The sequence below is a fragment of the Amblyomma maculatum genome, chromosome 3 (genome assembly GCF_055883805.1).
Source record: "Amblyomma maculatum isolate TAMU_Amacu chromosome 3, ASM5588380v1, whole genome shotgun sequence".
NCBI lineage: Eukaryota > Metazoa > Arthropoda > Arachnida > Ixodida > Ixodidae > Amblyomma > Amblyomma maculatum.
Window position 1 is genome coordinate 131,588,804 of NC_139346.1, and position 16,153 is coordinate 131,604,956.

At 44.8% G+C, this 16,153-nt stretch overlaps 1 protein-coding gene across 1 annotated transcript in view; it reads left to right on the plus strand.

The window, feature by feature from the left end:
- LOC146196043 (SEC14-like protein 2) overlaps positions 1–5,704 on the plus strand; it is a 96,054-nt gene extending 90,350 nt beyond the window's left edge. The window contains exons 10-12 of the mRNA XM_084596322.1: positions 2,162–2,268; positions 4,741–5,065; positions 5,616–5,704. Coding sequence (XP_084452448.1) covers positions 2,162–2,268; positions 4,741–5,065; positions 5,616–5,704 — 521 coding nt within the window. The remainder of the gene's footprint in view (positions 1–2,161; positions 2,269–4,740; positions 5,066–5,615) is intronic.
- The last annotated feature ends 10,449 nt before the right edge of the window (positions 5,705–16,153 follow it).

Below are 16,153 nucleotides of genomic sequence, written 5' to 3' on the forward strand. Positions count from 1 at the left end.
TTTTGATGCCGTGCTGTGAATATCACCAGTGGCTTCCCGGAAAACCGGGTCACTGCCGACACGTGTGCGCAGCGCAGGGATGATGTTAATGGCTTGACTGCTCGCGTAACACGCTAGCGTTGCAAGTCGAGTGGTTTACGGATAGTATCTGCTGACCATCGAAAGTGCACCGGTTCTCAGACGCCTTGACCCAATTTACTGTCTTCGTATTTGCATACTGATCCGTGCTACGATCGGAAGTGGGGTTCCTCAAGGGCAACTGCTTGCGCCGCACAGTTGGCAGCCTCGACATTTATCGTCTACTTCCAAATGTTCGCCCGAGCCTGCATGTTCTGAGATCGTACCTTTGTTTCCAACCGATTACATTATGTTCAGTGATGACGGTACTTGAACTGTGAGATATGAATATCAAAACTGGCCGGAACACAAGAAAAAAGAAAGCGAGCATCTTTAAAGTTTCGTTATGGCGTTTTGAAAATCTTACCAACTGGTGCAAATCTGCCGCATATGCAACCTCTTCGGATTCTTGACTGTTAGATTACTTCGTTAGTATTTACAATGCTGCGATCACTAAAAAAACAAACAAAAAAAAACAAACTTCGTAAGCACTGCTAACACCCTCTACTGCTATCTTCAAAATGTATTGACCTCAAGCTATCCCATAATCACGCGCTCTTCCTCAGCCTTCAGTTGCTTGTCACTTCACCACGGGAGACGCTTAGATACTAGTGTCACCTCAAATCTAATGTCCACTATGCACAGAATTCCATTAATATTTCGGTGCATAGTGGCCATTAGATTTGAGGTGACACTATAGTATCTAAGCGTCTCCCGTGGTGAAGTGACAAGCAACTGAAGGCTGAGGAAGAGCGCGTGATTATGGGATAGCTTGAGGTCAGTACATTTTAAAGATAGCAGTAGAGGGTGCTAGCAGTGCTCACGAAGTTTGTTTTTTTTTTGTTTTTTTAGTGATCGCAGCATTGTAAATACTAACGAAGTAATGTAACAGTCAAGAATCCAAAGAGGTTGCATATGCGGCAGATTTGCACCAGTTGGCAAGATTTTCAAAACGCCATAACGAAACTTTAAAGATGCTCGCTTTCTTTTTTCTTGTGTTCCGGCCAGTTTTGATATTCATATCTCATTCCATTAATATTTACCCCGCCGGGGTGGCGCAGTGGTTACGGCGCTCGACTACTGTTCCCAAGGACGCGGGATCGCATCCCGGCCTCGGCGGCAGCTTTTCGGTGGAGGCGAAAAGCAAGGCGCCCGTGTGCTGTGCGATGTCAGTGCACGTTAAAGAACCCCAGGTGGTCAAAATTTCCGGAGTCCTCCACTACGGCGTCTCTCATAGCCTGAGTTGCTTTGGGACGTTAAACCCCACAAACCAACCAACCAACCAACCATTAATATTTAGAGATGGGCGAGATCAGCAGCATGCCCCATCCTTTAAGCGCCACTTTCTAGAGTAGCTGTGCTCAATGATAGATTTCATCATGTATGCAAACTAAATGCTTTCGAAATAGAAGATTGGAAAAACGCAGTAGTAGCTGATTAGGTACAAACTGCACGCGACATGCGGAGATCGTGGATTTAGGTTCCACCCAGACGTATACTGTATTTTCTCACTTCTAATCTGATATCATCATCATCATCAAGACTATACCCTTGTGCAAGCGAAGGCCTCTCCCATACTCCTCCAATTAACCCAGCCCTGTGTTAGCTGCATCTACTTGACCTCTGCGAATTTCTTAGTCTCATTCATCCACCTGATTTTTAGTCTCATTCATCCACCTGATTTTCTGCTGCCCCGTGCTACAATTTCCGTTCCCTTGGAATCGAATTTGTTACCTTTAGCGACTATGTCACTCTTCACACGACATGCCCCGCCTGTGCCCATTTCTTCTTGATTTCCACCAGATTGTCATTGATTCGAGTTATTTTTCTGACCCACACTGCACGCTTCCAATCTCTTAGCGTTACACCTACCATTTTCCGTTCCGTAGCCTAATGAGTTATATTTCAGGTAAAATAAGGTTGTACTTGTAATTATACAAATACTAAAGAATCATTCATTAGTATGTAGGTTTTTTAGGAGCTTGGTGCGGTGCACTGTCCTGTCTCTTGATTGTTATTTTTTTTTTACGTATTTCTTGTGCAGACAACTGGAAGAAAGCCCTGCTTCAAGACATCGCACCAGAAGAGCTTCCTGTCCACTGGGGCGGAACCATGACTGGGCCTGACGGAGACCCAAGATGTACGCACATTGTAAGTTTCCTTATAGGAGTGGCACATGTGTTGCCGCATCTCGGTGCATGTATTTCGAAAGCCCAGTGATCGGTCCAGCTAACTGCTGATATATGATTGCGGTATACCGGCCGTAATTACAAATGGCTAAACTGAGAATAATGGCACCATTGCAAGCAATTTCCTCGGTCGTTATTTAGCTATGCTGAAGGAAGAGCGGCAGCCAGTCGCTGTTAGCGCCGAGCTTGCTTGCTAATATCCACGTCGTTATTTTACCCCATAATAGCCGTCGTGTAGCACTGACTGCGTCTTTTTTAAATGCGGCATTAGTCTGGCAGTTATTGCATAACTGTCGCTATGAAACATTTCCTGCTTGTGTCCTTGGAAGATTACGTGCATGACAATCGTAAAATCTCCGTATCCAACCGTATCCAATTTACGAGATTATATAATGTTGCTACGCGTAGGTATTGCTCGAAGCTGAAATGATTTCGAAAGCAACCGGTATTCGAAAGCGAAAGGCAACGCACTTGCACTACGCTTTTGAGAAAAATAAAGCATTTGCATCATCAACGGAAATGATATGCAGGCACGATTGTATGGGCACTATGAAAACTATACTAAATTCGAGTATATTATCGATTCCTGATTTGTGCTAACTTATAAATATACTGTAGCGACGTCCCTACGAAGAAGAAACCTTGTTCCCCTGTATTATGACATTCTTTTGATCAACTTTCAATACTTTTCACCTCCCACTCAAGCGCAGGAAGCCTAACAACTATTTTTTCTTTTTTCGCTTCCCACAGTACCACCGTTCTCCGGCCGCGCTCATTTCCTTACATGGGAAAACTTTTTGTTAGAGATCTCTAAGTCTTGCAGGCGGAGGTAGAACATTGGAATACTTGCCGTTCTCGAAGCTTTCTTCGAACATGCGTCGCTGGACACCTTAAGCTCAGAAACAAGTGTCATCCGCATGCATTGAGAGTTGCGCAAGCTGTGGTGGTAGGTGTACCGGGCTGACAGGTGCTAGGTTGAAAGGCTTTGAGGTCATGGCTTTCCCATGTGGGGCTTCACAGGAAACGAATTGAGAAGACGCTGGTCCGTTCTTTTCAGTGCATCCAAAAAGCAGTGTGCTGTACAAATTACCGTTGTATCAACTGGACATGCGACTATAAATTTAGCATCTTGCAAACAGTAAAAATGCGGTGATTAATGACATCGTAGGCGACTTTATTGCCAGGGACATAGACGCGGTCAAGCTCTTCATTGTTGTCTGATGGTCAACAGATGACACCAGATTAATGACGTTGACAATAACAGAGCTGTTCGCGTTGAAGCCCGGACGTTAAAGCCTAATATATTTGTGGTAGCTCTGTAGTGTCACATGCAACCACAGATCTTTGTACATGGCTTTGCCGATGCTACTGGACAGTGCGATTTGACAGCGCAATGGGAGGTTTAGCGGTGGCTTGTTTACTTTTTAGGAGTGATCGTATACTAGGTCACCGGCCTTCCACTCTCGTTCGGGACTGTACCCTCACACCACAAACTGTTAAACTGGCATAAGCAGGATTTCAAAACAAACCGCCGAATGCATTTCGGTCCTCTTCAGCAAGAAAATTGTTAGCTGCACGAACATACAAAACGTCTCCTTTATGTTTGATTCGTGTCACCAGGAATTCCAAGGGATTCCTGGATTCCAAGGAACGGAAAGCGTAGTAGGGGGCGGCAGAAAGTTAGGTGGGCGGATGAGGTTAAGAAATTCGCCGGGGTCAAGTGGATACACCTAGCACAGAACCGGGTTAAGTGGAGAAATATGGGAGAGGCCTTCGCCCGGCAGGGGGTATAGTCAGGCTGATGATGATGACGATGATGATGATGTCACCAGGAGTAACGTGCAATCTGGGGTGGGTTCTCAGGACAGCACATATGATAGGTTGTCCTTAAGCAAGAATTCTCAGCTAGTTTTGTGTCGACACGTTGCGCATGGAGTATCTGGTATGCTCCTTCTTTATATGCCCTTTTTAGTTTTCTTTCTTTTATGTGGCCATCGTGCAGGCCAAGTACACCGGCTAGGTGTTGACACAAGAAGGTAGGGTGGTCACTCAGCTCCTGGTAATGCGCACAGAATTCGTTCTGATCGATTCTAGTTTCGTCGCAGCCGATAGAAGTGAAACATATTGAAGTATGCTTTACTGCAATTGGCAGAAACCATAGCAACACACACGCTTTGGGACTTTAAACCCGATAAACCAAGCCGAGCGACACCGACATACAGCTAAAGCTGCCGCAATTCCTGCAACAGAAAACATCCACATTCATAGCGCAAACCAACATAACCTCAAAATAAACAATAAATAGCGAGCACATATTCATTTCTGCTTTTAGACAACAAACAAACAAACAACGCGCCGCTCAATGTAACCTAAAAAAAATAACAACAAAAAGCTCGCGCAGCAAAAACCCACTTTCTTCGCTGCGTGCTCGCAGGTGGGCACCGGTGGTCCAGTGCCCTGCTCGTGCTACACGGCGCCTTCTCGGCGACTGTCCTCGGACCAGAACCTCAAGATGTGCGTGGTAGAGAAGAAGTCGGCCGTGCCCCTGACGGTGGAAGTGGCCGAGGCCGGATCTATCCTGCGCTGGGAGTTCCAGACCGAGAACTACGACATCGGCTTCGGCGTCTTCTTCATGCCGGACTCCAATGGCACGGAGGAAGGCAGTAGCGGTGAGCTCCAGGAACTGGTCGCCATGCAGAGAGTCAACTGCCACCTGGTGCCCGAGGACGGCATGTTGGTCTGCAATACACCCGGAAAATGTAAGTGTCTCCTAGTCCACAGTGGCCACCTTAATTAAGAAGGACTTTATTAATGCAATTTTCTGTAAACTAAACCTATTCTGGAGGCAGATGACGCAAGAAGTGCTTGTTATCGGTTGTTACTTATGTTTTGATTTCATCTGCGCAACAAATAGCCGTAATCGAGTCATCTCACTTGCTCTCTGTTATCGCAGTTTATTGTACTGCATTTTCGAGAGAGAAAGTATAGTTTGATGATATCAGAAACATCATATTGAAAGGAACGTTTTCACTTTCTGTAAAACTGTAACTGTCAGAGCCCATTATCTATTTTGGTTTTGTTCTCTCACTACTTCGCATATTCGAAGGCCCATTCTAGGATATATTATTTGTGCACCTCGTGCAGCGAAAGCAACATACATAGATTACTGCTTCCATAAGATTTGGACGTTAAGCGGAATTCACCTGAAGGGCTTCAGTGAAAGTAGAAGCTGAACGCCATGCACTAAATTGATGGAGCGAATTCACTTGACAGCCTCGCTGCATTTATGTGCTGTCCTGCTTTTCACAGATGTACTCAAGTTCGACAACAGCTTCAGCTGGTACCGGAGCAAGAAGCTTCTCTATCACTACCAGGTGCTGCCGCCAACGCCCGCGTAAATGATCGGGGGCTCGGCATTTCTCTTCCAATGGATTCATGCCTCTTCATTTCTTTTCTTTGTTTCACGTGTCTTCGTGCTTACGTCAGTTTACGCCGGAAACTGGCGTTCCGTAACTCCATCCAACGAGAGAGCCGTAGTAAGGACTATTACGAAGGTGATGAGATTCTGAATACTATGAGCTTTAACTATTTGTATGTGCTAGCTAGAAAGCAAGTATTACTCTCACACGGTCGGATTGCGACAGGAGGTTAAGAAATAGAGATAAAAATTGGAAGCAAAAACCAAGAACGAGAGGTTTAGGGAATGAAATCTGGTAAGGTTTAGTTAGTGTTTAGCGCTTACAACGACATTCAGGAGCCGACGTTAATTCGAAAAGGGATGATATAACGTTATGCGAACAGGGTCTTTTAAGTACCTCTTGGGTAGACGCTTAGCTTCGCTGGCCACTGTGTTCCTGTAGAAAGGCGTCTTTAGCTTCACAGTTTGCGGTATACAAGTGATAAGCGCGTTCCAGGCGTAACTTTTCGAATGATTTACTATTTCCTCTCACAATTTTAATCACCACTACTGCAGTGACCTGGAAAAATGGTGAAGCAAGGAGGGTAACCTAACCTGTAAGGCATAACGGGAGCGAAGTATGGTAAAACCTGTAGCTTGTTAAACCAATTGAATGACGAAGACTCAAGTTCACACTTCCTAGCGCAGTTCCTGTCTAGTATAATCTAGGAGAATGGCTCGAACGAATAACTAACTTGGTTGTTTCTGGTCAAAGATGAGAGTGAAGAGTGATTCAAATCTTACAGCTATCATTGTTGGGCCGTTGTACATCGTCGTGTGTCCTAACTTATTCGAAGTAAGGCTTATGTGTTCTTAAACCGATTTCTTTATTGTAAATTTTAACCGTTTTATTCATTCTATGGCTACACTGGAGTCCTCCTCCTAACCCACGCGTCACAAACCGTTCCTTCTTACATTAGAAAAATGAATATATTACATCCCTTGCAACATTTCAGTAAGCAGTCTACGGATAGTCTACAGACCGTCTACGGATTGTCTGCTGATAATACGTGACCTTGAAATCTTACACTGTCGTTTGTCAATGTATAGGTAAAACGCGTGTACACTTCTAGAACGAGGGACCGTCGAGCGGAAAATTGGGGGTTAGGTGACACATACCCCAGATCACTATTATCCATCTTAATTCTATACGAGTCTCGCTTTAGGCTAATGCAAACATATTCTTAACTTTTCTTTGTAAGTTTCTGCAAGCTTATTGCAGGCTGCACAGGCGGAATTGGCGATGAAGGAATCAGTAACAGAGAAGAAAATTTTATCATTTTATACAAACAATCCTCAAGGCGTACAATAGCAAATACTATGTAGCCAAGCTTCGAGGACGAAAAGGCAACTGCCAAGGAAATGATGAAAGAGAAGTAAGGCGGACATGTCATTACGCACAAGCGCGCTACTTATATAAAGCACTAGGCATAGAGCCGGGCACACGTTTACATGCATTATCCCACAGTGCATGATTGCGTGCATAAGCAAACAACGGCGACGTTGTAGTTAAAGGCGGTAGCCCGTGTGTTAAAAAGTAGACATGATAGGAGTCTTCAGGAGCTGAAGGCCTGGATAGGAACCTGGCCTCACGGATTCCTTCTCTGATAGCGCGAAAACGTCATTAAACGCTCAAGAAAACAGGGATATGTACATTTACATTAAAAAGTGTGCGTTTGCATACGCAAGCCATACTTGCGTTGAAACAGTAGCACATGAACCGAGAGAGCAAGTTTGGGTTCTATAACAACAGTAAACTTATTGGGCTGCAATGAGCGCCCAGCAGTTCGGTGTCTGTCTGTCTGGAAAACGTGGGGAAAACCTACAGATTGAGGAGGAGTCCAGCAGAAGTTTTCGGGGAGGGGGGATAAAGTAAACGCACTGACGAACTGTCCCGACAACAAAAAACTGTGAAATTAAATCAACATAGCATATCTAAAGAGTGAAACTGTCATTTCTCACACGCTATGGTTTATCTGGCTGGCGCGTTTTTTTTTTTTTTGTTTTTTTTTTCATGAGGATATATTATAGATATCAGCGAGATACCGCAGTGGCGGCGGTGTTTACAATTTCCTCAAAGAGCGCACGAGTATGTTGAGTGGCACTGGTTTCGACCTGTCTTATCTGTGTCGTGTTGGTCTTCGGTTAAGCTGCATAGTACCACGGACCGTGCTAGTATACATTACGGGAAAACTGGTCATGCGCGGTGTTTCGTCCTCAGCGGAAGATTTTGGCGGCTAAAAAAAGTACAAGTAGAAGCGGAAGATTTTGGCGGCTAAAAAAAGTACAAGTAGAAGTTTCAACTTTTCTTTTTCGGGGTCTGAAGGCAGGCGTGCGATAGAATCTGGATTTAAAAGAAATCTGGATTTAAAAGAAAGAGTAGTGGACACCATCGGCTTGAATATTATTGCACACTAGCGAAAAGCAAGTGTCAATTTGGCACAGAACCATGGATTGGGGACAATATTTTTCGTTATGTACGGGTACCTCTAAGATCTCGTCGAGATTCATCACCAGACATATGCCTTGAACGAGGACATTACCGCAAAAAGCAAACCTAGGTCGATCAACCAGTTGGGGTATGCAGCTCTAGTGTTTGCTACACTAACCCGAGGGATGCTATTCAAAGGAACCACGCACATACAGAAGTGTACTCAGTTACGTCACTGATTGAGCTTTCGCGACCACCACGCCGTAAATTAAGACTAAGCGCAGCAAATATTTACTGATACCGTTTCTACAGGAAGCGAGGATGGTGATCATAGCTGTTAGACGGTGCAAAGAGCCATTGGCTGAAACCGCAGGGCGGTCCTACGTAGCCTTACTTTTAAAGGTGTTTACCATTCACGTCCCAGTGTCGCGCGTCGTCATACGCGTAGAAATTGGCTTTGTGGAGACGTTAACAGACGCATTCATATAAGACGACAGACTGTATCCATTTCTGATAGTAACGCCTAGTGCTATTTACGAAACAAACTTCTAGAAAGATCTTCGTGTTTGGTTTATGCCGGAACATATCAAGTAACATGCCGATTTCTGTCACTTATACTATTATTATTTGAGGACCACGCGGATGAATTGCTAGACTCTGATCATCAGACATCAGCTGGTGTTCTAAACTTGGTCGCTAAATCTGACACGATGACTTTCGTTTACTATAACGGTTGGCCTAAATTTGATTAGTGTCCAAAACACTTCATTTTTGGATTAGCGAGTCGATTTATTTCATTTAAAGTTCATTTCAGGTCCTTTGAAAGGCTTCGAAATTGCGTATTTTCGAGCCCTGAAGCAAGGCCATTGAAGCATTGACTTGTCTTGGGCTGACGCAACTTTATTCGGCCAAACAAAACACTCTTCCAAAGGAAATGCTAGACACCCAGCGAAACAAGCAGGACCCTGAGGAGCACTGACAGAAGACACTGTACCTATATTGTCCATTCGAATTGACGACTCGATTTCGGGGCTAAAGGCACGCCCCTTACGGAGAGAGTTGAGATGCTCGGCGCTGATACCGCTTGTAATCGAAGAACTGACCAGTTTCCAAGGCAAGGGTGACTTGATCTCTGCAGCTATTGAAATGGCCTCCCGTGGGGTCGGCTTTCGAGCAGAGATCGGCTGGGGGTATAACATATGTATCGTTATATCTCAGTGTACTCAGACTTAGCCGCCTCAAGCATATCGGGATGCATACTTGCTTGCCTGCTTCAATGCATGCAGCCTTTCAATACTTGGCTCCTGGCCGTGAAATTTGCGCGTTTTCTCGCGCGGCGAAGAGAGGGATGAACACGGAACGAGCGTAGGAGATCTTAAGGCTTCTAGTCACGTTCAGAGATTGGCTTTTGCGAGACACGACGGCCGTGTCGGGTTCTTGCCATTCAGTCGCTTAGGCTCTGCCTGTGTTCTTATATATATATATATATATATATATATATATATATATATATATATATATATATATATTTCTATCCGGTATCTGACAGCTTAACGGCGTGAACGGCTTCACCGCTGGAGCGATATTATCTGTCCAGTGCACCTGAGCTTTTTTTTTTTGTTTGTTTCTTTGATGGCCGCATTAGGTTGATTTTATTTGTTCAGTTTCGTTTTGTCGGACAGTCGTGGCTGACGGATGCTCAAGGGGTTTTCCGTCGTCTTATCGGAGTGATCAGCGGTGCCACACCGTCGGTTCTAATCGCGTGTGCATTAAAACAAATTATAATATTCAGATGTCGCATGGGCTGTGTGGTGTGGCATTTTCATTTGATGCTTTTCTGAGCTGTAGTTTCGTTTATATTTTGTATAGTTGCGAGCACGGCAATGAAAACTGAAACTTTTAGTGGCATAATGCGCATTAGAGTCACACTTATACTGTCGGAGTGTAATGATGTGACAAAACTTCACGTCTATACAAATCGTCCATGCGAAGTAATTAAGCGTATGTTTGAGTGGCACTCTTTTTGCGCGGTACACAGAAGCACTTTAGGTTTCTGCAGTCCTAGAAGTTAGGCCGGATCCTAAAGCAGCCGAGTAAGCTGCATCGACGTATTCCTGCGTTCTTCGGTGAAAAACAGCAAAGCCCGGAAGGGTGATTTGTTTGAGGCACTTTCTGGGCAAGTGGGGAGGAAAACTTTTAAGCAGAACTTTTTTCGATGTCTTTTTGTGATGCAGCTGTGATTGTTTCTTGTCTACAGTCATCGACGTGTCCTTCTCAGTATGGCCGCAAACTTCTTGCCTTCCTCTTGTTCAGCTCCTGCACCAAATATCTCCTCTTTTTGTGCTCGTTGTTTCAAGGATGCCATTTTATGGGTCAATTCTCGTCATTGTTTTGTCTAGTCGTCTCAGAGCGAGGGAAGTCTGTATCTTCGTTCCCGACCCTTTCTTGGAGCGATCTTCGTTGATTGTGAGTGGAATTAAAAAAAAAAGAGACACACGGAGTTTACTATAATGTCACACATATTTCGCTCGTGACATCGACTCCGGTGACGCTATGACTACGTCAGTTGGTGTAATGTGATATATCCGCTTATGCATGTAGAATTAGTCCGAAGAGAAAGATGATAGATGCTCCTGTTCTGCCCAGGGCACGTGAGACGCGGTTAGGCATGGTTGAGCTCCTTCACGCGCTGCTTGAATGTACTCAGAAATGTGCGATATACAAAATACGAGATGCGTAAACCGGAAGCATCACTCCAATACTTTTACTGGACGGAGGCCACTAAGCGGCGGTACTTAGAGCAAAGACGGATGAGTTTACTGCTAGAGGGCGCTCTCAACAAACGGCGCTGCTTAAGCATGTATCTAACCAGAGCCTTCTTGCAATTCCCTTTCGAGGGAGAGTAAAATGGAGTCGAGGAAAGTTAAGCAAGTCAGGCCGACTTATCATCAGTATGCAGTGTGCTCTGAGGGTCCCCGTAGCGGAGGAGTCAGACTGGTGCCGACATTTCATGGTGTTTTTAACACGCACAGATATCTCTAGAACAAGCATTGCTTTCAGACCTCTTCCACTCGAAGAGAGACCACGTCACACACACATGCTCTCGGAGAGCGAATAGTTCGAGGACGACGCGGGAGCGAGTTCAAGCCTTCCTATCGAGTTGTTGACATGTGATACAAGCCAGCGGTGATAAAGCTCTCGCCGTAACTGCAATACTCGGGTGGTTAGTAGAAGAAAAAAAAAAGGGGGGGGGGGGGGGGGGACGAGTAAAAAAGCGAAAGGTGGAAACGTGCTCGTAGGTTAGTTCATTGCTCTTGGTATAGAATTTTACGAGCGAAGAGGCCGTCTCCTGTTGACGAGAATTCTCTACGGCGCTTTGTGGCGTAATTGAGAAAGACTCTACATGGCCGCCGGAGTGTGCATCATTACAGCGCGAATGATGGGGATGGTCAAGCACTATATTGTTTTCTGGATCGTTATGCGGACACTGTGCATATGGAAATAAAATGTGTCTATTGATAAGCGTGGTGCGTTCTTGCTTCGATGTCTCTTTCTCCCATTTGTAAAAGTGATTGAGACGTGCTACGCCTGCGGCCTCGACATCGTTCAGCCCAGCACGGGCAAGGTAGGTTGCAAATGCTACCTTTCAAACACTCGCATGCCGTCTTAAACAGCTTGCGCTCAAGAACATCTGCCTGATCGTCACGGTCTAGACATTAACACTAGTTTCGCACTAGGTCGCTCAGAAACCATTTGATTGAACTTGAAGAAACCGGTGAGCTTTTTCATTTCGGCCGGTGTCATTTGATACTCTTTCAGCACATCATCATTGCACGTCTAGGATAGACGCTCTGGATATATCACTGTACATGTTTTATAAGCTGGAAGTTAGGGGGTATTTGGCAATGCACTGGATATATTACAAACCATACCTACCTCTACAGTTTACTTGTGTGCGCATTCAATGCACCAATTTGTTTTTTGTTTTTTCGATCAAATAGGCACGGCACCTCACATAAGTGGCGAGTTCATGCTGGCGACTTTGGCATAAAGTTGGCTTTCATATGCCCATCAGACGCCATTAGGAAGCACCGATACGTTGGTTACTCCTCAAAAGAGCAAAGGCAAACCCTAATCAGAGTTTATAATACAGCGAATTTTGAAAAGTCGGTGTCCGCATATTGCAAGTTCTATGGACAATATTAGCGCCATTTAGAGCTGCATTGCTAGTGTATATAGACAACCTGTATATTACAACATTTAGTCCTCTCTATTTGCTTTCTTATACTGACAATCTGATAATCTATCCACAATCTAAGTTAAAGTGACAGTCTATCCCTATACTAACACCTGTAACAGCCCTCATTCCGTTCGTCTAAACGTAGTCTGTAGACAAACCTCTAAGGAAGGTGTATGGCCAGTAATCTATAGATAGCTTATTGACTTTATTGAGGGAGGTATATAGGCAGTCTATGAACTGTGGAAAGTTTTCAAGAAAAACATCGGTTTCGATATTCACGACGCGCCCAAGTGCCTGGAAAGCTAAAACTGAGATAAACTAATGTCAATTTCTGTGAAGCGCCCCCCATAGCGGGCATCGCTACACATAAAGCAGTTCGCTCGTACCCGTTCCAAGCAGCAGTTGGTTGATAACAATCATGCTAGAAATTTGCAACACGTGGAGCTAAATAGCATTTTTCACCTTTACCCGACACGTGCGCTGTATTATAGGATTGCTACTACAAGAAGGCGATCTCTATCGCACTGCCGTCGTCAGCAATTGCCCATCCAATCGCTGGCTGTCGGGGCAGCATTGTTTAATAGGAAGCATGTGGAGGAGTCTGCTATCTTATTTACTCACTAATCGCCTCCCGCGCTGCCATCGCGCCGTTGACGCAGCTGCACTGGCATCATCTGATCCTCTGCGAACGAAAACTCTCCCCGGTGATTCCTAGGAAAGCAGTTGCCGCAGAAGCGAGAGCCGCCTCTTAATGTTTGTACAGACGCAAAAAAGAAAAAAAAAAGCTATTGGCTTTCCGGCGACTCTTTTATATGTAGAGCGCCTGAAGGCCTTGGACATATTCTGGGATAAGGGCACTAAATAAGATTTCCGTTTCTTTTCCTTTCAGCTTTTTCCTTTTTTTTCTTTTTGCCACACACTGCCATAACAGGCTCCACGCCGTACATTTACTTCTCCGTTCGTTATTGACGTAATAGCAAAGAAAAAAAAAAAGGCGAGAAGGGTCGTAGTCTCTTTTGTCAGTGCGAATTCCAGCCTAAATATGTAATGAAAAAACAATCAGAAGATAATCGGCTTACTATTTTAGCTATACGAATGCATTGACAGGTAGCAAGCGGGATGACCGTCCGTTAGGGTAGGCATAATCGCCAGCTTGATTTCTGCCTTACTTCCAACGCGCCTTAGTCTCCTCAGTGCTGTGGTTAGTACCCGACTGATGCCATACTAGCGCGTCAAGTGGAGGTAAAACTTTCTAAAGGTGCTTTCAAGTTTAATTAATCCCTAGTGAAAATACCCTATGAGTCACAATAACCTCATACAATTCTTATACTAAACTCATACTAATCTCATACAAGTCTCATATAATCTCATACTAAGCTCATTCATCATATGAGAAATATATGAGAATGAATGAGATTTGTATGAGTTTAATATGAGAAATCTGTATGAGGTTATTGTGACTCATGTGGTGTTTTTGACTAGTTACGTGTGCATCTCAGTTCTTGTCCTTTTATGTCGACTGTTTAGCTATTGGGATTGAGATGCACAGTAGGCGAAATCCCTCAGCGTAAGCGATCTTACCCTCGTACAAGACGATGTACGCAAGTATTGTACGCTGAATTTTTTAGGCTTAAGGACAGTCAATGGCAAAAGTTTCGCTGAGGATTTTCCCCCCTTGGAATCGTGGAGTTAGAGGGTCCAAACGAAATCCCGTTCGCCACTATGAGTCAGCATCTCGTCGAGTGCAAGGAACTGGTAAAGAGGAAGGCATATACTAAGCGTGCATGTGTGTGTGTGTGCGTGTGTGCGTGCGTGCGTGCACTAACTAGCTCCACTCTTTACTCTTTCTTCGAAGTAATACTGATTGCCTTGCTGAACAGTCGCTTTTATATCAGAAACAAAATGCGAAAATGCTTTCAAGGATTGCCAGCTTGCAAGCCACCCGAATGCAGAAATACGGCTGCAAGAGAAAATTCAAGTGAACGATGCACACTGCACTAACTGAAGGATTGTAAGCTCACGTTTCTGTGATTTTACGCTCATAAAAGTAGCTAGATTTAGATTAGGGGGACCTTATCGGTTAGGTGAATAGTTTAATACCGGGGCGTGAGTGCACACGCGCAGAATGAAAGGCGCAACTGTCACCCTTTCAGTGCTGAAATTTGCGGAAGTGCGTCGCCCTGCTATTCCCGTCTCCCCCTAACCGATCGGGTTCATGCATTCTTTATATTACTAATATCATTTACGCTATCCTCTTGACTTGCCTTACCGATTATCAATATCTCCAAGTTCTTCAGACAATCTCCTACAATAAAGGTAGGTCCCGCTTTAAAGAAGGGGTTATTAATTTGAATACGAGTGACTGCGCTCGGGGGCATATTACATACGAAAGCTTTCCTTCCTGTCTTTTTTTTTTCGTCTATTGGATGTAACGTAACCGTGGCTATAGCACATTTAGGTCAAAACGAGTATAAACTCTCATCGTCTTTAGTTTTCCTGTCACGCGTAGGGAAGCTACACCCGCATTGTGCCAGGTTACGCTGCCGGCCGTTTTTCTCTACCTTGCTCGAATTTGTAGCTCCAGGGTCGTCTAAGCGTGCTGAATGGTTATCGCGCTGGACTCGGACTAAACCTGAGGTAGAGCTTGCAGCAACGTACGCCAGACAAAAGGTACACATGAGACAGGCACATGCATGCCGTCAGTTGACAACAGCGGCCAGAGCTGTGCACGACTTGAGCTACTGTGTCGAATGAGATAACAGTATGCATTGTGGTGCTCTCACATTGAACGCTTCATGCACTTTTTCTCTCTTTTTCTTCCACCGTTTGCGCTAGAGAGAGAGAGAAAGAAAACTTTTGCGCAGACGTGGGAGGCGCAACAGGAGCCACGCTTTCCAAACCATTTATTTGGCGGGCGAGCCCTTCCGTGCCCCAGCACGTCAACGTCCATCATCGATATTTAGAAAGGGGATGAGCTCCGCTTCGTCTAAATGCAGCCAAATTGGAAACATAAAGACTGTTTCTCCTCGCAAGTGTCAAAGGAGTTCCGGGAACCATTGGGCTGCATTACATTTATTTGCGCATTTCATGAAGAAATGTGAACAAAAAACTGTCTTCGATATTGGTTCAACACGGTGCATCTTTATTTCTCCGCAGCTGCGATTTCTACTTGCAGCCTATAGCGACTGCAGTCACACACTGTATATACTCGTTAGAGGCAGCGTTTACTTTACAAAGTCCAAATTTCTCATTGCATCATAGTTGTCGTTGCTGTTCCCATTGTTTCACGACATATATATCGTTTGCTTCTCGATCGTCGTGTGTCGTGTGTTCGGCGAAGTAATCTGACCCACACACCACGCTTGCAGTCGCCAACTTCGTTAAGAAACTAAATCTAAATATGTTTCACCCTGAATGGTTGGCATGTCAGTGCAAATAAATACGTATAACGAATACTGATTCTTCAACTCTTGCATACGCTTTGCTGTCACCGAGTTCAGCGCAGTGCGCGGCGTAGTGTTGTCGATGACGATTCTCCTTTTCGTTGTCAGGACGTCATGCTAGCGCAGAAGCGAGGTATGTTGCCAGCCTCCAATCGCATTCGAGATTTGCTGATGACATTGCCTTGCTAAGCAACTCGGGGGATGAACTGTAAATAATGATTGATGACCTAGACAGGAAAAGTAAAAAGGTAGGCTTGAAAATCAATATGCAGAAGA